At 34.0% G+C, this 22,500-nt stretch overlaps 1 protein-coding gene across 2 annotated transcripts in view; it reads left to right on the top strand.

Annotated features, from left to right (window-relative positions):
- Window positions 1–22,500, top strand: part of plxna1b (plexin A1b) — a 222,898-nt gene that overhangs the window by 184,683 nt on the left and 15,715 nt on the right. For both annotated transcript variants that reach the window (XM_073953028.1, NM_001110010.1), the window contains 6 exon segments: window positions 3,504–3,646; window positions 3,865–4,121; window positions 8,609–8,675; window positions 18,312–18,458; window positions 20,282–20,441; window positions 21,884–21,987. In XM_073953028.1, the coding sequence (XP_073809129.1) occupies window positions 3,504–3,646; window positions 3,865–4,121; window positions 8,609–8,675; window positions 18,312–18,458; window positions 20,282–20,441; window positions 21,884–21,987 (878 nt within the window).

Raw genomic sequence — 22,500 nt, 5'->3', positions numbered from 1 at the left:
CAAATTTTTGCTCTTTTTTTATATATTTTGTGATACTGTTTTCCCCCATGCTTTACTCTTATTTCGGCTTTCTTTTGCACTTGTACAGTATATGCACATTTTCACTCATGTACTGTTTTCAATCTTTTGTATTTACTTTCACACTTTATTTTTCTTTGTTCATGATTTTTTTACTGTAGTTTTATAGTTATACTTTATAGTTTTACCATTTCATGCTTTGTTTTTTAATAATTAATAATAATTTTAATAATTAATTTGATATGCAATTAGTAATTTTTATCTTTTGTAAATATTTGTAATTGTACTGTATTTTTCATGCTTTCACTCTTTTCTGCTTTATTTTGCACTTTTTTCTATTGTTTTCACTCTTGTATTTCCTTTCACTCTCTCACATTTTTTTTCTGTTTTCATGGTTGATTTTCAAAATTTTTTTCCTTTTTCTTTGTTGCTATTTTTTACTTTTCTTTTGCACTTTTTCTTGCTTTATTTTCATGCTTCCAGGCTTTCTTTTAGCTTTTTAATACTTGCATTATTTCTACCCTTTTCTTGATTTATTTTCACGTTGTGTTGTTCCTTTTTCTTTGCACTTTTCATGCAATGTTTTCTTGCTTTCCGATGTTTGCTTTGCTTTTTTACACAGACTTTTGCATTTGCATTTTTGCTTTCTCTTTTCTATAATTTTTTCACATTTCTGTATTTTTATGCTTTCACACTTACTGAATGCACTTTTCACACTTTTTTTGCACTAATTTTAGTGTTTTCTTACACACAGTTACACATTGTTGTCATGGTTTATTTTGATACTTTTTCACAGTTGCATTTGCTGTTTTCATTGTTTCCTTTGCACATTTTAATGCTTCATTTCAGATGTTTCTTTAGCTTTTTAATACTCACTTATGCATATGCTTTAATGTTTTTTATTTTTTATTTTTTTGCTGTCTTTTGTTTACATTTTATGTTCCTATTCATGCATTCTTTTGCTTTTTCTTTCACATTTTTGCACCCTTTAATGCTTTATTTTGTTCTTACTTTCACTCTTTTTATTCTTGTGGTCTATTCCAGACATTGAAAGTGAGATTGAAAGTCTCATGGGATATCAGAGATTTTTGTTTGTCAATTTTAAATTTTAGATTTCAATTATCAACAATGTCATTTTCTGTAGTGTATTTTTTATTACACATGCCTGTATTTATGCTTAGTCCATTTTTTCAGCACAATTTTATTCTCTTCACTCGTTTTACCTGTTAACTAATACTGACATGTGAGGATAATACACATTTTAAGAGTTTTGGCTTCATAATAATCCATTTTGAAGATCTTCCAGTCAATTTTTTTAAGTGTAGAAATTAACCTGGAAAAAAAATGTGTGAGCGTGAAACAAAATACGAAAGATTGAAAACAACAATTACAACAATTGTGTAAAAATATCTTTCTCTAAATCACACTTTCTGTTCTTTTTTCCCGATGATTTTCCATCTGTCCTCTCTTTAGTTGATGTGTTTGTCTTCTCCATCTCATCTTCAATCTTCCTCAATTGGCTTCATAGTTTAATTCCATCTTCCTCTCTCTTTCTCCTTCTCCGATTGGCTGTGTATTGTCTTGTCTCCTGTTAGCGATGACCTCATGATGCACACATCGTTTATCATACACACACACACACATACACACACACACACACACACACTGAACGTCAGTGCGGTCATGAGTCGGCCATTATCCGTCTCTGTCGGGCCGAGGTGGTGACCTTGTCTTTCCGCAGACTCGGAGAGAGGGATGAGGACAGGGAAGAGAGGATAAAAGAGATGGATGGCGGGAGGTGAGAGTGACAGGTCACGGAGGAGTGATGAGGCGTCCTCCAGAATGAATAAAATAAGAGCGTAAATAACCACAACATCCAGATTGATTAGCTGATGGCAGGATCGTGAGTTTGAGAGTGAAAGCAGATATTCCTCGTGTGTGGACGTGTGTGAGGAGCAGAGATGCCGTAAGAGTGTGAGGAATAACTGTTGATGTCCTTCAAGGAGATGATCAGTGTTAGAAGACATCTCCAGTCAGATGCATGCAGTCTGAAGTTAACTGGTGTAGTACATTTCAGAACTCCTCAAGCCAGGAGACTCATTTCCTAGACCCTCTCAATTCAATTTGATTCAGTTGAATAAGATTTGATTCAATTGCTGATTTGATTCCGATTGATTAAGCTATTGATTCGATTTGATTCCATTCCTGATTAGATTCTGATTCACAAACTGTCAATTCTATTCAATTCGAATTGATAGGATATGATTCATTTCCTGATGTGATTCTGATTCAGAAGCTTTCCTATTTGATTTTATGCCATTCTTGATTCTGATTCACAAACTCTAAATTCATTTTGATTCAGTTTGATAAGATTTGATTCAATTGCTGATTTGATTCTGATTGATTAAGCTTTTGATTCAACTTAATTTCATTCCTGATTAGATTCTGATTCACAAACTCTCAATTCAATTCAATTCGAATTGATAGGATATGATTCATTTCCTGATGTGATTCTGATTCAGAAGCTTTCCTATTTGATTTTATACCGTTCTTGTTTTTGATTCACAAACTCTCAGTTTGGTTTGTTTTGAGTTTTGATTCCATTCCTGATTAGTTTCTGATTCACAAACTCTTAATTTGATTTGGTTCAATTAGATTTGATTCAATTCTTAATTTGATTCTGATTCAGGAGCTAACGGTTTGATTTGATTTCATTCTTGATTTTGATTCAAAATTTCTCGATTTGATTTAGTCTGATGAGATTTGGTTCTGTTGCTGATTTGATTCTGATTAAGCTATTAATTTGATTCAAATCAGTTCTTGATTTGATTCTGATTCACAAGCTCTCGATTTGATTTAGTTCCATCTGTAATTTGATTCTGATTCACCAGCTATCAATTTGATTCTGTTCCACTTTTGGTTTGATTCTGATTCACTAGCTCTGGATTTGATTCTATAAAATTATTGGTTGATTCTGATTCACAAGCTTTCCATTTGATTGTTCCATCTGTAATTTGATTCTGATTCACAAGCTCTTGATTCAAATAAATTTTTATTTTGATTCAGATTCACAAACTTTCGATTCTAATAAATTCTTGATTTGATTCTGATTCACAAGCTCTTGATTTGAATCCATTCAATTTTTGATTTGGTTCTTATTCACAAGCTCTTAATTTGATTCTATTCCATCTGTAATTTGATTCTGATTCACAAGCTTTTGATTCTATTTAATTTTCTATTTGATTCTGATTCATAAGTTCTTGATTCAATTTTATTCAATTTTTTGTTTGAGTCTGAATCACAAGCTTTTGATTCAATTCAATTTTTTATTTACTTCTAATTAACAAGCTCTCAATTTGATTCTATTTCATTGTTGATTTGCTTCTGATTCACAATTTTTATTCTTATTCACAAGCTCTTGATTTGATCCTCAATTCAATGTATTGAATGTAGATTTAATACCATTTCTGTGTGTGTGTTTTCAGCATTTGCAGAGCTGCAGACTGATATCCATGAGCTGACTCAGGATCTGGATGGATCTGGCATCCCGTTCCTGGATTACCGCACTTACGCCATGAGAGTGCTTTTCCCTGGGATCGAGGACCATCCGGTGCTGAAGGAGATGGAGGTGTGACACACACACACACACAAACACACACACACACACACACAATTTAGGGTTTCCACCAGTCATGCAATTTCTGGAATTTTAATAGATCTTAATGTACAATCTTAAATAATGAATCTACAATCTTGTCATCTTGTCACGTCATGTGATATTAGGACACGGTGTGTAAGGGAAAAGTCAGAGAATTAGTTGTAAAGTGTGATCCCTGTTTATATCAGGTTCCGGCCAACGTGGAGAAGGCTTTGACTCTGTTCGGGCAGCTGCTGAATAAGAAGCATTTCTTGCTGACCTTCATCCGCACGCTGGAGGCTCAGCGCTCGTTCTCCATGCGGGACCGTGGGAACGTGGCATCCCTCATCATGAGCGGCCTGCAGGGGGAGATGGAGTACGCCACTGGGGTCCTGAAACAGCTGCTGGCAGACCTCATCGACAAGAACCTGGAGAGCAAAAACCACCCCAAACTCCTGTTGCGGAGGTACGGTAGCAAACGACTGGTTTAGGGTTAGGTGTTCATTTGCATTTCATTCTGATTCACAAGCTGTCGATTCAGTTTGATTCCATTCTTGATTCTATTCTGATTTGCAAACTATCAATATGATTTGGTTTGAGAAGATTTGATTCAATTCCTGATTTGATTCTGATTCATAAGCTATTGATTCTATTTGATGCCTTTCTTGATTAGAATCTGATTCACAAACTCTCAATTCAGTTCGATTCAATTTGAAAAGATTTTATTCTATTTCTGATTTGATTCTGATTCATGAGCTATCAATTTAATTCCAATCTTAATTCGATTATGATTGACTAACTCTCTATTTGTTTTAGTTTGATCAGATTTGATTAAATCCCTGATTTGATTCTGATTCATAAGCTCTCAGTTTTATTCTATTCTTGATTAGATTCAGATTCACAAGCTATCGATTTGTTTTAGATCAGATTTGATTAAGTCCCTGATTTGATTCTGATTCATAAGCTGTCAACTTGATTTGATTCCGTTCTTAATTAGAATGTGATTCACAAACTCTCAATTCAATTTTATTTGGTTTGACAAGATTTGATTCAATTTTTGGTTCAATTCTGATTCCCAAAATGTAAATTTGATTCCAATCTTGATTCAACTCTGATTCAGAAGCTTTGATTTGATTCTGGATTAGATTTTGATTCACAAACTCTCAAATCAATTTGATTCGGTTTGATCAAATTGGTTCAGTTCCCAATTCGATTCTGATTTAGAAGCTACTGATTCCATTGATTTCCATTCTTCATCCGATTCCGATTCACAAACTCACAATTTGATTTGGTTTAAGATTTGATTCCATTTTTGAGTTGATTCTGATTCAGAAGCTCTCGATTTGATTGCGTTCTTGATTCAATTCTGATTCTGAAGCTCTCAATTTGATTCCATTCTTGATTCAATTCTGATTCATAAGCTCTCGATTTGATTCAGTTCTTGATTCGGTTCTGATACACAAGCTCTCGATTTGATTCAATTCTTGATTCGATTCTGATTCAGAAGCTGTCGATTTGGTTTCATTCTTGATTAGATTCGGATTCACAAACTCGCCACTCAATTCTAATCGGTTTGATAAGATTTGATTCAGTTCCTAATTCGATTCTTGTTCAGAAGCTGTTGATTCAGTTTGATTCCATTCTTGATTGTAATCTGATTTACAAACTCTCAATATGATTTATTTTATTTTATTTAGTTTATTTTATTCTTATTTTTAATTTAATTCAATTATTTTTTTATTAATTTGTTCTATTTATTGAACTTTTTTTGTTGTTTTATTTTATTTTAGTATAGGGTATTTTATTCACAGTTTCCTCCGGTATCATTCCTCCTTAATCCGTCTGATTAATTACTTGACGTTAAAAATGTCCCCTGTCGCCCCTGCTTGAGACGCTGTTAATGAACCTGATGGAAATGATGAGGATGAGGAGTTTGACTCTTAGGGGTCACATTTTCTGTCCCATCATTTCTCTCTCTCTGGGTTTGGCCTTTCGCTGCGGCTCCGCTTCATCGCTGTGTTTCTGTCAGATGATATTACACACCTGAACACACACACATGTTCCCTGCGGAGACGAGATGTGATGAGAGACGGACGAGATGATCGCTCCAGCCTGGAAACATACGCCTCAGATCCCCTGATTTCACTTAAATCAATATCAGTAAAGCTCTTTCTGAAATGAACAAATCTACATTTCATCTACAGTACACACACACACACACACACACACTCTCTCTCACTTACAATGAAAGATCCTCAGATATGCTGAAGATGAAATTAATGCAAGCAAATAACGTCAGTAAGTCACTATATCAATAAATATTAAGCCAGTTTTATACAGATCATAGTAGATATTACTCTATGCAAAAATATACGTTAAATGATATTTTCATGTATGGTTAACACTGTACTGTTGAGTATTTATTGAATTGTTATACTGTCATTATCATAATTGTCATGAAAATTGGTCAGTTTTTTTTTATTTGCCATTAGTAGTAGCAGTAATGTTACAAGTAGAAGTAACAGTAGTAATGTTAACAGTAGAAGTAATAATATTTTCCAATAATTAATTATTAATCCTAACCTATTAGCAAAGCCAGACAGAGATATTTTGCCATTTACTGTATGCACAGAATTTTGTAAAAAACAAACAAAGAGTATTGATTTATGTGGACTTTTCCCCTAACCTAAACCTACTGTAACCTTCACAGTAATGTAAAAACAGTAGTTATACAGAGTATTATTCAGATTTATTTATTAAACTACCCATTAAATTGTATTTTATTATTGTCTAAACCTACCCCAACCCTCACAGTAATGTAAAAACAGTAGTTATACAGAGTATTATTCATATTATTTATTAAATCACCCATTTAAATAGTATTTCATTAACGTCTACCCTTACCCCAACTCTCACAGTAAAGTAAAAACAGTAATAATTGTTGTACTTGTGCTTTATTTTGGATTTAAGTTATTAAATTTGACTCAGCCGCTGATGGTTCCAGTTAATCTAAGGATCCCCGATAAACACCTGGAAGTTTTTATAAATTATATCAAATGACATTTTGTGCTTATATTTTGTTTGTGTCTAACAAATACAATTTTACCCTAATTATATACATCTGTGCGAATGCATCCCCCAGCCCCAATCATGGATTAGTCCAGCAGTCAAATAAAGTGAAGATTTATGAATTCATGAACTCACTTTATTTATCAAATTATTTCAAATGTAATGATTGCATTAAAATGAAGAAAACGAGACTGAGCACCTAAATAAACAAATAAATATAAATATGAAGGAATATGATTACTGAAGGAGTTACTTAGAGACTCCAAATCACTAAATCCGCCCTTGGTGATTACTATAGGTTTTTCTAGGACAGGGGTCGGAACCTTTTTTCAGTAAAGAGCCATTTCTGATTTTGTTTTTAATTGTTTTTTTGGCAAATGTGTTTTATATATATTATTATAAAAAATATTATATGCATGCATATATATATATATATATATATATATATATATATATTTTTTTTTTTTTTTTTTTTACTAACTAAAAAATAATAAAGATTTTTTAAAAAATAAACAGATATGAAGCATTACATGTTAAGCAAGTCCATGAATGATGAAAGGACAATTTATTTAAATTTTGGTTAATAAACTCTTCTTCTTTTTTCTGAAAAGCGGCTCAATTAAAAATAAACAAACATTATTCTATTATAAAAAATAACACTATTAAGTTCCTTTACTTACTTTACTTTATTATTTAAATTTAGGTTACTTTAAATAATTAAAAATAAAGTAGCCTATGCTGCAACGTTTTAATTGTGGCCAGTTTTAAAGAACAAAAATCCTATTTTGCAATTATTTAGAAAATAAAGAGCAAACAGCTTGTGTTTCTATGGTAATTATGTGCACGCGTGGTTAAGAAATGCAGGTTATTAATTAGTGTCGTGATTCAAGTTTATCCACAGCACTACACACGTGCAATGGTCAACTTCTACTTATGGTAGTTTTTATTATTTTGCTGTAAAAGAACAATAAAAAGACAATTGTAATTGTATTTTTAAAAGGAAATCGATTTCTAGTGACGGTTATAACAGTTTTAAACTAAAATATTTGTGAAGGGAGACAGCTGGAGAGCCACATGTGACTCGTGAGCCATACTGTAGGTTCCCTACCACTGTACTAGGAGGTGATTTCAGATACAGCTTCATTTTCTTCTTCCTCGTTTTCCTCACTTCACAAAAATTACCTGAAGCCGTATTAAACGTGAGCAGTCAAATCTGCATCTTTCACTCCCCCAGAAGTGTTTCTTCCAGCGTGTTCTCAGGTTTTTAATAACTCCTCACAGCATGTCGTTCACATTCAGCCTTATCATTTTCCCAAACGACAGAAGAGATGCTTCAAAAAACAAACACATTTCAGCAGCAGATCCCTGCTCTACGCCTCCTCTCGCTCGATTAGCACTAATAAGGTCCGTTAATTACCAGGCCGTGTAATTAGCCTCATTCTGAGGGTTGTTATTGTGCGCCAGGTTTCTGTTTAATGACAGAAGATATGGAATATTTTTAATTGCTGTTTTCTTAATCAACTTTAGTGCTTTGCATGAGAGAGAGAGAGAGAGCAGCTCTTTGGTTTGTTATTAATGCTAAATTATTAGCGTGTGTGCTTTTGCTAGCGCAGGTCTTTGAAGGTTTTTTTTTTCACCCCGAGCCGCGCTCAGTGGAATAATTCGTCCGCGCCGCTTTGATGTCAAACGGGAGTTTAATGCAACATCCCCCCAGAAGATGTTGGTTATCGCAATGGCTGTTTTTCTTGTTGTGAGACTTGGGAAATTGGGGAATGAAGAAGCCTTCAAAGCATCTCTCTGCTCTTAAAGGTTACCTCAGGGACTCCTGACACCCAAGTAAATAAATCCTTGACATTTATTTTTTTTACTCTGTTTCCCCCGCAGGACTGAATCCGTGGCTGAGAAGATGCTAACAAACTGGTTTACTTTCCTGCTCTACAAGTTTCTTAAGGTGAGTGGAAGAAGCTGGAGTTGGTGTATTTTGAGGGTTTTTACTCGGTGTTTGGCTCCCCTGATGGGATGAAAACCGCTTTATCAGCAGTCGAAGGTGGTTTGCTGTGGATTATTCTGGTCTAGTTTGCTCCTTCTAGACGGATGTTATTAGTCAGGCTTGAGAATAACATTTTTGATGGATAGGATGAAAGTTATTTTGCTTTTTGCTTTCAAAATAGTAACAGTAGGTAAAACAGACATTTGAGTCAGAGGGCTCTATTTTGACGGTCCATGCGCAGAGCGCAAAACGCAGGGCGCAAACGCTTTCAGGGCGTGTCAGGACACGTTTTTGCTAATTTAAGGACGGGAAATCTGCCTTGCGCCAAGGCACATGGTCTAAAAGTGTTGAGTTTATTCTCTTAATGAGTTATAGGTGTGTTTTAAGAATAAACCAATCAGAGTCGCATCTCCCATTCCCTTTAAGAGCCAGATGCATCGCGCCATAAGCGCATTCACTATTTACAGGACGTAAAGTAAGTCTAAGTGGAAAAACTGAGCATTTCACAAGCAAACAGTAAACAGTTTATTAACAGAAAACTGTTAAACAGAGCATCTACAGCGTGAGAATGAGAGATAATGGATCACTTTCACTTTCGCTCTTGGATAGGGAAACCTTTACACACAGACATCAATTAGTCTATAAATAATTAATTTCGTTTGTTAAGCGCAAATATTCGTTTCAAAACTATTTCTAAATTCAGTTCTAATAATGAATAATAATAACAAAATGTGCTCAAATACCTGAGTTATATCCTAAAACACATGCTGTGCCCCATATGGTCTAAAACCTGACAGGTGGGCAAATCTAAGCTTGTTTTTAATAAAACAAATATAAATATGGATATAATAAATAATACTGCTAATAATAATAACATTATACAAAAGCAAACTGTTATGAATGAACTGAAAAAGCCTCCCGAGATGAAGAAGACATGAAAGCAGTGATTTTTCATATTTATGTAGGCTAGAAAATAATATGTTTTGTAATATTTGCCTTTATATTTATATCCTATATCTATTCTTATTATATCCTATATATATATCCTTAATATTTACATTTTTTCATATGTAAAGATATTTGCCTGTTGCTCTCTTGTCTGTATTAAGCAGTGCATAAGCGAGGCGCTGGAGTTTAGACCGGGTTTGTTTTGGTCTAATGAAAAATCTATTATAGTTTCTCAAAATAGCAACGCGCCAGTGGTCCGCCTCAGAACGCCTTCCTTTTTAGACCAGAACGCCTATGGGCGCACATATGAGCGCTAATGCATTTTCTATTTATACAGCGTAGCGCAACGCCTCAAAACCACTCTTGCGCCAAGCTGAAACTACCAAAAGAATATTGCGCCGCGTCTTGCACCACACTGCGCCGTGTGTATGATAGGGCCCATAGTTTTTTTTTTACTTTTAGGCTGTTTTTAATTGACTAAGTCAGTAACCTGCACTCACACTGCATCTTAGAGGTGATGTTGCACCTTCAGTTTCACGCTCAGGCACACTTTGCACTCACACTAAGCCCTAACGAACCGTGCTCTGCCACATCTCTTCAATTGCCTTCAACTGAACCGTGCCTGGGCAAGATTAAGAGCACTCACAGTTGTCAAACAAACCGGGAAACATGTCCAGGCACAGTTTAGATAGCCTAGTGTGAGTGCAGTTCATTGCAAAAAAATGTATTCTTACTTTTTGTTTTTTATTTTAAGTACAAATATCTGAAAATTCAAGAAATCAAGAAGCATTTGCAGGCAAAAAATTGTGTCTTAAGCAAGTTTTTCCCTTAAAACAAGCAAAATAATAAAGTGGATCATCCAAGTGGATGCTGCACACAGGTGGTTGTGTGGAGAGACCCCCCCCCCCCCCCCCCCCCCCCATGATGTGAAGCGCTTTGGGTGTATGGCCATACACAATAAACGCACTATATAAATACACATTACATTACCTTACAATAGGGTAAGTAAATAAGGCATTAAATTGTGACTAAATGACTAACAGCACAACTGATTCCCTCACTAATAAAGTGTCATTTACAGGCTTGATTAGGAGAATTAAGCAAGTTAGGTTAATTAGCAGGTTACTGGACAACGGTGGTTGTTTCTGTAGCCACAAAAAACTAGATATTTCTTAAGGGGGCTAATAATATTGACATTAGCCATTTAAAATAAGAAAAAAGTGCATATAATTGTTATTCCAGCCGAACTAAAAGAAATAAGACTTTTTTCCTGAAGTAAGATCTAATTGGAAATACTAAAAAAAGTTTCATTGCTCTATTAAATGTCAAAAAAAAAATCTGGAAATATTTGAAAAATGATTAAAATTTCACATTTGAGTATATTTGCATACAGAAAAGCTATTTACAAATGGCAAACAGCATCAACAAAAACAAGGCGAGGGTCAACAGGCATGGAAAGAATAGACAAAAGGAAAACGCTTCGTAATGCTAGGATGACAAGACTCAGCAAAGTGTGTGTGAGAGGTGAATGTAAAGTCCAGGTCATCAGTCCATGATGAGTTACCAGCTGTGTGTGTAATCAGGCAGTCAGGAACTGGTGTGTGTGTGTGAGGTGCATGATGGTATTGTAGTCCAGTTCAGTGTATGTGTTGTTCTCCAATGATCTGCAAGGATTAGAGCACTGGTGATTGTGACAACTTTATGAAAAACATTAAGCCTTGGTGAACCAAATATAACTTAAAATATTCAAAATGCTTAAATTATTTTTATTTTACATTTGCATAAATTGCTGATAGTTTTGCCAATTCAAATTAACATTGTAGTAAAATTATGAAATATGGCATGGCCGTTTTTAAACAAATGTAGAAAAAGATTTGCACCAAGACATTAAAACCCTATCTGAAACACCTGACATTAATTACAATGATATTTGAATCAATTTTTAAAAGAGAACACAGTCGATATAAGCACAACATTGTGCTGGATGTTAAATGATTATTTCTCCTTGTGTTTATTTGTGGTCACATCCTGAGATTTACAAACAAGAGAGTGAGATGCGTCCCTCAGGGGAAGTTCATTATTACAGTCTTTAGAAACCTGCATTAATATAAAGCTCTTCCGTAAACACACACTGCCTCATTAACAGCTGTGTGTTTAATTATCCCCTGTGCTAATGAGCGCAGTGTGGCAGACCAGCATATGGACGGGCCGCGCCGTCACACTACGGATCCCAGCGAGGGACACAAGAGACACGACAAACATCCAGCAGGAGTCACAGGCGGCTGTTGTTTTACCGGTGCTGATGATCAAACCTGTCTGAGTTTTTTTATACGCTTTAATTACTTAGGATAATTAGCCATAAATTACCCATAAAGACTGCGTGAAACGACATTGATGGCACATTTCTGGGGTTTTGATAGTGTAACGAAAGTCATCATAGTTTGGGAAACTATTTTAGTGGTGAACTTAAAAAAAAAACTAATTATTTTCCAGCAGTTCTACACCGGCTTATTGCATGAACTGAATCATCTGTTGATCTGCATCAATCATCACCAATACTGCAGAAGACCTACTGGAACCAGCATGGACCAAGATTCTCAAAGAAATCAGTCAAGTTTGGTAAAGGAGAAATCATGGTTTGGGGTTCATTCAGTATGGGGGCGTGCGAGAGATCTGCAACATCAACAGCCTGAGGTATCAAGACATTAGTGCAGCCCATTACATTACAAACCACAGGAGAGGGACAATTCTCCAGCAGGATAGCGCTCCTCATACTTCAGCCTCCACATCAAAGCTCCTGAAAGCAGAGAAGCTCAAGCTGCTCCAGGATTGGCCAGCCCAGTCACCAGACATGAACATTATTAAGCATATCTGGGGTAAGATGGAGGAGGCGTTAAAGATGAACAAAAAGTCTCTTGATGAACTCTGGGATCCTGCTGAACGCTTTCTTCTTCATTCCAGATGACTTTATTAATCAGTGATGTGAGTCAGTGCAGAGATGTATGGATGCAGTCCTCCAAGCTCATGATGGAGTCAGACACAATATTCATTCTGTCTCCACTGCAGCAGGACTTTATATTCTATACTGGACATTATTTCTGTTCAGTGATGAGACTTTAGTTTAAGCAGAGTCAGACCGCACTGTCCTCATCAAATCATTAATTATCAAGACATGATCAGATTTTATTGAGCTCAAATAAGCAAAATCTAGAGGCCTTCGCCTTTCATATGAGACACTTCTGATATTAAATCATCAACTTGAGGTTGAGTTATTATTTGTTGTTACTAAAACTTGGATAGACGACAAGACTTTTGTCAGGTATACCTTAATAATTATTAATAATTAGCTAATTAGTAGTTTATGTGAACTAAACATTGTAATTAGTGGTTTGTTCACATTGAGAATTGCACCTTAAAATAAAGTATGATCCGTGTTTCTCTATGCCAGTGTTAGAATTCACTATATTGATCAAATAACAATATTAATGAATTATGTAGTGACTTAGAAAGAAATATTACAATGTATATGAATTAATAACTGAGTTAATTTACAGGAAAGATTCTATATTGTGATATGTAAATGATAAAGTACAACCAGGAGGTTGTTATCACAGAATAAAGCCCGATAGGTTTATCAGAAGCCACTGTTTTATAAAGACGAAGGGCTTTTATTTAGCAAAAACAACCATCCTAGATATACTTTATCCTCCTTAATCCATAGCCACTTGCCACAAAACATAAAAATTAGACACAAAACATTGCTCTGAGCTATAATAGTTTATTAATATGTAAATTAAGCAAAAAAAAGCTGACAGAAACGTCAACAGCTGATGGAGTATACACTAACCTGCGCATTATTCAGTCACTAGATGGCGCCAAAGAGTCAAAAACACAAAGCTGACAGAAACAGCTGATGGAGTATACACTAACCTGCGCATTATTCAGTCACTAGATGGCGCCAAACAGTCTAAAACACAAAGCTGACAGAAACAAAAACAGCTGATGGAGTATACACTAACCTGTGCATTATTCAGACACAAGATGGCGCCAATGAGTCAAAAACACACAGCTGACAGAAACAAAAACAGCTGATGGAGTATACACTAACCTGTGCATTATTCAGACACTAGATGGCGCCAAACAGTCAAAAACACAAAGCTGACAGAAACAGCTGATGGAGTATACACTAACCTGCGCATTATTCAGACACTAGATGGCGCCAAAGAGTCAAAATCAAAAACAGCTGATGGAGTATACACTAACCTGTGCATTATTCAGACACTAGATGGCGCCAAACAGTCAAAAATACAAAGCTGACAGAAACAGCTGATGGAGTATACACTAACCTGCGCATTATTCAGACACAAGATGGCGCCAAAGAGTCAAAATCAAAAACAGCTGATGGAGTATACACTAACCTGTGCATTATTCAGACACTAGATGGCGCCAAACAGTCAAAAATACAAAGCTGACAGAAACAGCTGATGGAGTATATACAAACCTGCGCATTATTCAGACACAAGATGGTGCCAAAGAGTCAAAAACAAAAACAGCTGATGGAGTATACACTAACCTGCGCATTATTCAGACACTAGATGGCGCCAAAGAGTCAAAATCAAAAACAGCTGATGGAGTATACACTAACCTGCGAATTATTCAGACACAAGATGGCGCCAAACAGTGAAAAACACAAAGCTGACAGAAACAAAAACAGCTGATGGAGTATACACTAACCTGCACATTATTCAGACACTAGATGGCGCGAAAGAGTCAAAAACAAAAACAGCTGATGGGGTATACACTAACCTGCTCATTATTCAGACACTAGATGGCGCCAAACAGTCAAAAACACAAAGCTGACAGAAACAGCTGATGGAGTATACACTAACCTGCGCGTTATTCAGACACTAGATGGCACCAAACAGTCTAAAACACAAAGCTGAAAGAAACATAAACAGCTGATGGAGTATATCAGTATAGTAGTATTGTAACTATTCACTGACACTCAAGTTTCATGATGAGTCTGGATTATTTATTGGTTGTTATCTGGGAATAACATACCTTAAATGTTGCGCCTGACCAATCAGACGCAAATATATCAGACAGCTGTGTAATAAATATGGTTATCAGGATATGAGATGACTTGTATCATGTCGCTCAGCCCTACCAACATCTCAAACACTTCATACTGATTTCACGGGAGCTTTAAATACTAGCGCACTGATCTGGTAGTGCGTTCTCCACCTCACATTTGTGTCATACATTAAAAACAAACTCTCAGGAGACAGACGGGACTGACAGAACCAAGATGATGATCAAATTAGCGAGAGCGAGACGAGAAGAGCAGCAGTTGTGAACGATGAAAGCCAGAGGATGTGTGTAGGAGGCGTGTGATTGGCTGTTTGACACGTATCCAGCTCTGAAGTGTTTCTGCAGCTTCTCCTCCACAGTCATTAGCCTTCGATTAACCCTCGTCTGCTCGCCTCGGCTCTGTTCGCGTTTCCCGATGCTCGTTTCCACGTCTAAACAGCTGTTTTTACACGCCTGACGCTCCCGGGAGAAGCAAGAGTGTTTTTTCCATCTTATTTATTGTTGTAGGAGTTGCACATAAGCTCTTTAAGACAGTACCAACGAAATAAACACATCTGTAAAATCTGTATTAATCACTGAATTTATTCATTTTTAAAAAGCCATTTTAAAGCTTTGCAGTTTTTTTTGTCAAACCCAAAAGAGGATATTTTGAAAAAGGTTGGAAATCTGTAATCTTTGACTTTCATTTCTGTATTCTTTTTTTTTTAAATTACATCATTTATTTATTAAAGGGAAAGTGCAGGCAAAATTGACAATTCTTTTATCATTTGCTTATTATTTAGTTATTTTAAAGCTGCTTGTTTTTCTTTTGTTAAACACAAAAGAAGATATTTTGAAAAATGTTGGAAACCTGTATATCTGTATTCTTTTTAATCACAGCATTTATTAATTAATGGGAAAGTTCATGCTAAAGTTTGATTTCTGTCATCATTTATTTAATCTTTAGGCTTTTTAAACCTGTTTGCATTTATTTCTTCTTAACACAAAAGAAGATACTTTGAAAAATGTTGGAAACCTGTAACCACTGACTTCCATATTTGTATTCTTTTTTTAAATCACAGAATTTATTTATTAATGAGAAAGTGCATGCAAAAATTACAATTCTGTCATCATTTATTTACTCTTTAGTCATTTTACAACTTTGCGTTTCCTTCTTTTGTAAAACACAAAAGAAGATATTTTAAAAAATGTTGGAAACCTGTAACCATTAAATTCCATTTCTGTTTTCTTTTTGGAATCACAACATTTATTAATTAATAGGAAAGTTCATGCTAAAATTAGATTTCTGTCATCATTTATTTAATCTTTAGGCTTTTTAAACCTGTTTGCATTTATTTTGACTTATCACAAAAGAAGATACTTTGAAAAATGATGGAAACCTGTAACCACTGTCTTCCATATTTGTATTTTTTTCTTATCACAGCATTTAATAAAGAGAAAGTGCATGCAAAAATGACAATACTTTCATCATTTGCTTATTTAGTTATTTTAAAACTGCTTCCATTTCTTTCTTCTGTTAAACGCTACAGAAGATATTTTGAAAAATGTTGGAAACCTGTAACCATTGAATTCCATATTTTATTATTATTTTTTTTAATTACTACATATATTAATTAATGGGAAAGTTCTTGAAAAAAATTTATTCTGTCATCAATTATTTACACTTTATTCATTTAAAAACTGCTTGCATGTATTTTCTCTTAAATCAAAATAAGATATTTTGAAAAATAGCGGAAACCTGTAACCATCGACTTCCAAATTTTATTTTTTTTTAAAATCACAACATTTATTGATTAATGGGAAAGTTCATGCAAAAAAAAAATTTATGTCATAATTTATTTATTCTTTAGGTATTTTAAAGCTTTGCATTTCTTCCTTTTGTCAAAAGCAAAAGAAGATATTTAAAAAAATGTTAGAAATCTGTAACCATTGACTTCCATATCTGTAGTTTTTTTTTTAATAACAGCGTTTATTATTATTATTATTATTTATTTATTTATTTATTTCATTAATGGGAAAGTTCTCATAAAAATTACTCTGTCATCATTTATTTACTCTTTAGTCAATTGAAACCTGTTTGCATTGAACACAAAAGAAGACATTTGAAAAATGTTGGAAGCCTGTAACCATTAACTTCCATAGTATTTGTTTTTCCAACTGAAAGTCAATAGTTAAAGGTTTTCAGATTTCTTCGAAATAGCTTTGTGTTCAACAGAAGACAGAAACTCATAAAGGTTTGGAAACACTTTAAATCTGTATTATAAAGGAAACAAATACATAATAAAGTGATTTTAATAATGCAACAATTATAATGTAAATAAATTAAAATGATAAAACAAACATCGATATTTTAAAGTCGTAATAATGCAATTTTTTAATTAAATGCATTTATATGATTAAATAATAATAATGCAAGCAATCATTTTTTTAACATGCATTTAGGGTTTTAGACTAATAAAATACAGATTCTATAGCATCTTCACATTATTAAAATACAATGTTAATGTAAAAAAAACAGCATTACATAATTAAAATACACAAATTATGGTAGTAATGCAATTTTATTGTTTTCTTTAGTTCAATAAATGTTATAAAAGTCATTAATTAAACTTTTTAGCTTATGAAAATATTCCTGGCTCCTCTATATGTTTGATTTGTCTATATCATTAGAATTCAAAAATAGACCAAGTTTGACTGACAGACATTGAAGCTACTGACAGAAAAAAAAAAAATATATATATATATATATATATTTGGTGAGGTGGCTGAAAGGTCTGAAGTAAATGTGCCAAACACACCAAAAATGATGAAATAAATAAAGAAATGATGTGCCACACTAAAAGTATTTTGACTTGTGTGTTCAGCGCTCATTTCTCGGTCACACACATGAGGTGTTTCTGAGAGCGCTGAAGTGCTGTGAAATGGACAGAACCAAAGCGAGAGGGGCGAGTAAAAATAAATCCACAAGTGCCAGTCATTGGGGAAAGTGGACAAAATGACCACAATTGACAAAATAGCAAGACTTGATGCTGCAGACACAGTTATCCAGTAATGGAAAACTTCCTCCATCATGCAGTTACGCTGGCACTTTGGTTATACCGGCTCACAGCTGAAATTGATGCCACTTTTGGGATGCATCATCAGTTTGTCCTGGTGTCAATGTGTGTTGTGGAACAGATCATTTCTGGCAAATGCATATAGAATACAGATTTTAATTTTAATGTTTTTTTTTTACTTAATTTAATTTGTATTGATTTTACATTAAATTGCATTGTTATTATTTTAATAATGAGTATTTATTTTATGTTTCTTAATTAACCTTTAAAGTTGTGAACTGCTTAGCAATGCAAATTACTAATCACAAATAGATGTATTTACAATAGGTCATTTACAAACTGTACATTATACATACATACATACAATAAACATATTTCTCAGTTCTCAAAAATGTAGCCCAGGACATATTTTCCCAATGATTTTAGGAACGCATTCTGTCATGTGTGTGTTTGAGAGTGTGCTGGTGTGTAATTGTGCCGTGTGTGTGTTTTGTGTGTTCAGGAGTGTGCAGGCGAGCCTCTCTTCATGCTGTACTGTGCCATAAAGCAGCAGATGGAGAAAGGACCGATCGACTCCATCACTGGAGAAGCCAGATACTCACTGAGTGAAGACAAACTCATCCGACAGCAGATCGACTACAAAACACTGGTCAGTGGCACACAACATCAAGCAAACCGCTCTGAATAAGCCCGAAACAAAGATGAATATTTGGACGTAATATACAGAATACAGTCAGAATTATTTGCCCCCAACCCCCAAATAACTTTTTTATAAATATTTTTTTTTTTATAAAATATTATTAAGACTTTTCAACAGATTTCTAATCACAATAGTTGTAATAACTCATTTCTAATAACTGATTTCTTTTATCTTTGTCATGATGACGACAATAGTTGACTTGATATTTTTCTAGATACTAATATTCAGCTAATTTGACATTTAAAATGACAAAAATTACAATTCTGTCATCGTTTATTTACTCTTTAGTCATTTTAAAACTTTTCATTTCTTTCTTTTGGCAAACACAAAAGAAGATATTTTGAAAAATGTTGGAAACCTGTAACCATCGCCTTTCATATCATATCATGGGAAAGTGCATGCAAAAAATGTTTATTCTGTCATTGCTTATTTACTCTTTAGACATTTTAAATCTGCTTGCATTTCTTTCTTTTGTTAAACCCAAAAGAAGATATTTTGAAAAATGTTGGAAACCCGTAACCATTGACCTCCATATCTGTTTTCTTTTTTTTAATCACAGCATTTATTTGTTAATGGGAAAGTGCATGCTAAAACTTCATTTCTGTCATCCTTCATTTACTCTGTAGTCATTTTAAAACTTTGCATTTCTTTCTTTTGGCAAACACAAAAGAAGATATTTTGAAAAATGTTGGAAGCCTGTAACTACTGACTTCCATTTCTTTATTCTTTAGTTTTTTTTAATCAGCATTTATTCATTAATGGGAAAGTGCATGCTAAAAAATTTATTCTGTCATCATTTATTTACTCTTTAGTCATTTTAAAGCTGCATGCATTTCAAGTATTCACACTTACAGATTGCTTGACGCTATTAGCAGGTTTGGCATGCTGTCCCAGGAGAGAACCCTGAGCTCGGAAATAATTGAGCCTAATTCCCGCCTCGTCGATTGAGCATGTAAGGGGAGTACGAGATCAGGTAGTTCTCGAGAGCTCCCCGTGGTAAAGGAAGAAAGGGGGAGAAGGGGGGGGGGTTTCTTTTCGGAAAACGAAGATCAGGGAGTAAGTTTTTGCCAGGCTACTTATAGTGAGTTTGGATTAATCTGATTGGCTGACTAATGATTGTAGATGAGACCAGCTGCGGTCAATCATATCACGTGCTCCTCTTGAATTCCCTCCTCTTCTTTCTTCTGTCATTGTTTATTTACTCTTTAGTCATTTTAAACCTGTTTGTATTAAAAACAAAAGAAGATGCTTTGAAAAATGTTGGAAATCTGTAACCGTTGACTTATGTGTTTGTTTTTCCTACTGAAAGTCAATGGTTACAGGTTTTCAGCTTTCTTTGAAATATCTTTTAGTGTTCACCAGAAGAAAGAAATGTGATATTAAAATGACATTCAAAGGCTTAACTAGGTTAATTAGGGTAAAATTAGGGTAATTAGGCAAGTCATTGTATAACAGTGGTTTGTTCTGGAGACAATCAAAGCAAAAATTGCTTAAGGGGATAATAATATTGACCTTTAAATGCCTTTTTTTGCTAGCCAAAATAAAGCAAACAAGACTTTCTCCAGAAGAAAAAACATTATAGGAAATACTGTGAACATTTGCTAAATCTGTTCAACATCATTTGGGAAATATTTGAAAAAGAAAACCAGATTCACAGGAGGGCGAATCATTCTGACTTAAAATAATTTTTCTATCTTCCAAAAACATTTAGCAAAAGCAGGTTGATCTCCTGTAGATTGGGTAATGTGTGAGTGTGTTTGTGTGACCTGCAGACGCTGCACTGCATTAACCCTGAGAATGAGAACGCAGCCGAGGTGATGGTGAAATGCCTGAACTGTGACACCGTCACGCAGGTCAAAGAGAAGCTGCTGGACGCCGTCTTTAAGGGCACGCCGTACTCACAGCGGCCCAAAGTCGGAGACATGGATCTCGGTAAGAGAATTATCTGCTTTCTTGTGTTTACAGTGTGCTTTAACAGCTTGAAGAAGATGCTCAGTTAGACTGACCTTTACTCTACAAACTGCACATCCAGAAAATGACCATCAATTTTATACATTCATCTTGTGGATATTTCTCTGAGATTTTGTCATATTAGACATATTGTACATATAAACAGATCATAATTGATTGATTAACAGATTCTAATACGGGCCAAAATAATCGTGGTTATGATTTATTTAATTTTTTTTTCTCCACAATCAAGCAGCCCTACTGATCTGGCAGTAATGCAGAAGTAGGCGTCAACCTTTTGGTGGAGGCGGAGCTTAGCCACACTATTGCATAATAAATAGCCACATTTCACATCCTGTTGCTTTGGCAATTTGACTTTAATATAAGCTTTTTGTTCACTAACCAGAAAGTTTTGAGTTACAGGATGATTTTAATAGTATTCATTTATTTATTTATTTATTTAACGTAGGCGAAAGGGGAGATTTTCTTTTTATTTATTTATTTATTATATTTATTTATTATATTATATTTATTTATTATAGGGGAACAAGGGGAGATTATTTATTTATTTAATATAGGGCAAATAGTGGATATTTTTATTTTATTTATTTGTATTTATTTATTCAATACAGGAAAAAGAGGAGAGATTTTTATTTATTTATTATATTTATTTAATATAGGTGATCAAGTAGAGATTTTTATTTATTTATTTATTTATTTATTTATTTATTATATTTATTTAATATAGGGGAACAACGGGAGACTTTTATTTATTTATTTTATATAGGGGAACAAAGGTTTTTTTTTATTAATTAATTTATTTATTATGTTTATTTATTTAATGTAGGAGAACAAGGGGAGATTTTTATTTATTTTATTTATTTATTTTTATTTAATACAGCAGAAATATTGTATAAGATTTTTTTTTTTTTTTAATATAGGGGGAAAAGGGGGAGATTTTTATTTAATATATTTATTTATTTAATATTGGGGAACAAGAGAAGATTTTTATTTTTTTTATTTATTTATTTATTTAATATAGGGAACAACGGAGGACTTTTATTCATTCATTTTATTTATTAATTTATTGTATTTCTTTAATATAGAGGAAGTAGTGGATATTTTTATTTTATCTATTTTTATTTATGTATTATTTTATATATGGGAACAAAGGGAGATTTTAATTTATTTATTTAATACAGGGGAAAAAGGGAATATTTTAATTATTATGATTTATTTATTTATTTATTTATTTAAAATCTTTGCTTAAATGGCCAACTCATAATTGATTCAAAAAGTCATGATTACAATATTGACGCAAATAATCACGGTCACTAGCCAGAATGTTTTAAGTTCTGAATCTTACAGGATGTTTTTAATAGTACTCTGTCATCTTATTCTAACTGTGCGTTTTGTGTGTTCAGAGTGGCGTCAGGGTCGAATGGCACGTATTATTCTCCAGGACGAGGATGTCACCACCAAAATCGACAACGACTGGAAGCGTCTCAATACTCTGGCACACTATCAGGTAACAGCAGCGCATCCTCTGCCTCTACACCCCACTGCTCAGTACCCATGGCAACTACATCCGCAAGTTACTAGGTAACAATTGGAGCTTTTTTACACATAGCGCACGAACAGGTAACCACAGCAACAATGAAGATGCACTGCTGTACAGGAGATACACTTATATTATATTATGAGTGATCTGGCAATGCTTTAGTTTAGGGATCATTCTTAGTGTTTCCTAATGTCTTAACATTAATGTTTTGAGGATGATGGCTGTTTATAAGGCACATTAATATATCATGTTGCATCATTTTGCTCCTAATTTTACACCATACCCTAATTTAATTACTGCAGCTATATTATATATAAGTATGGAGAAAAAAAAGAAAAAAAAACATTTAATCAAAATAACCCAATGTGTTGGGCTAAATTATATAATAATTAAAATAGCCCATAGTTGGGAAGGTGCTATAATATAACAACCTATAGTTGAGTTAAATGTTGGGCTGTTTTTAACCCAACTAGTTTAACA

Source organism: Danio rerio, chromosome 6 (assembly GCF_049306965.1).
Source record: "Danio rerio strain Tuebingen ecotype United States chromosome 6, GRCz12tu, whole genome shotgun sequence".
Classification (NCBI taxonomy): Eukaryota; Metazoa; Chordata; class Actinopteri; order Cypriniformes; family Danionidae; genus Danio; species Danio rerio.
The sequence above is the reverse complement of the archived record's forward strand: the minus strand, read 5'-3'. Positions and strand labels throughout refer to the sequence as shown.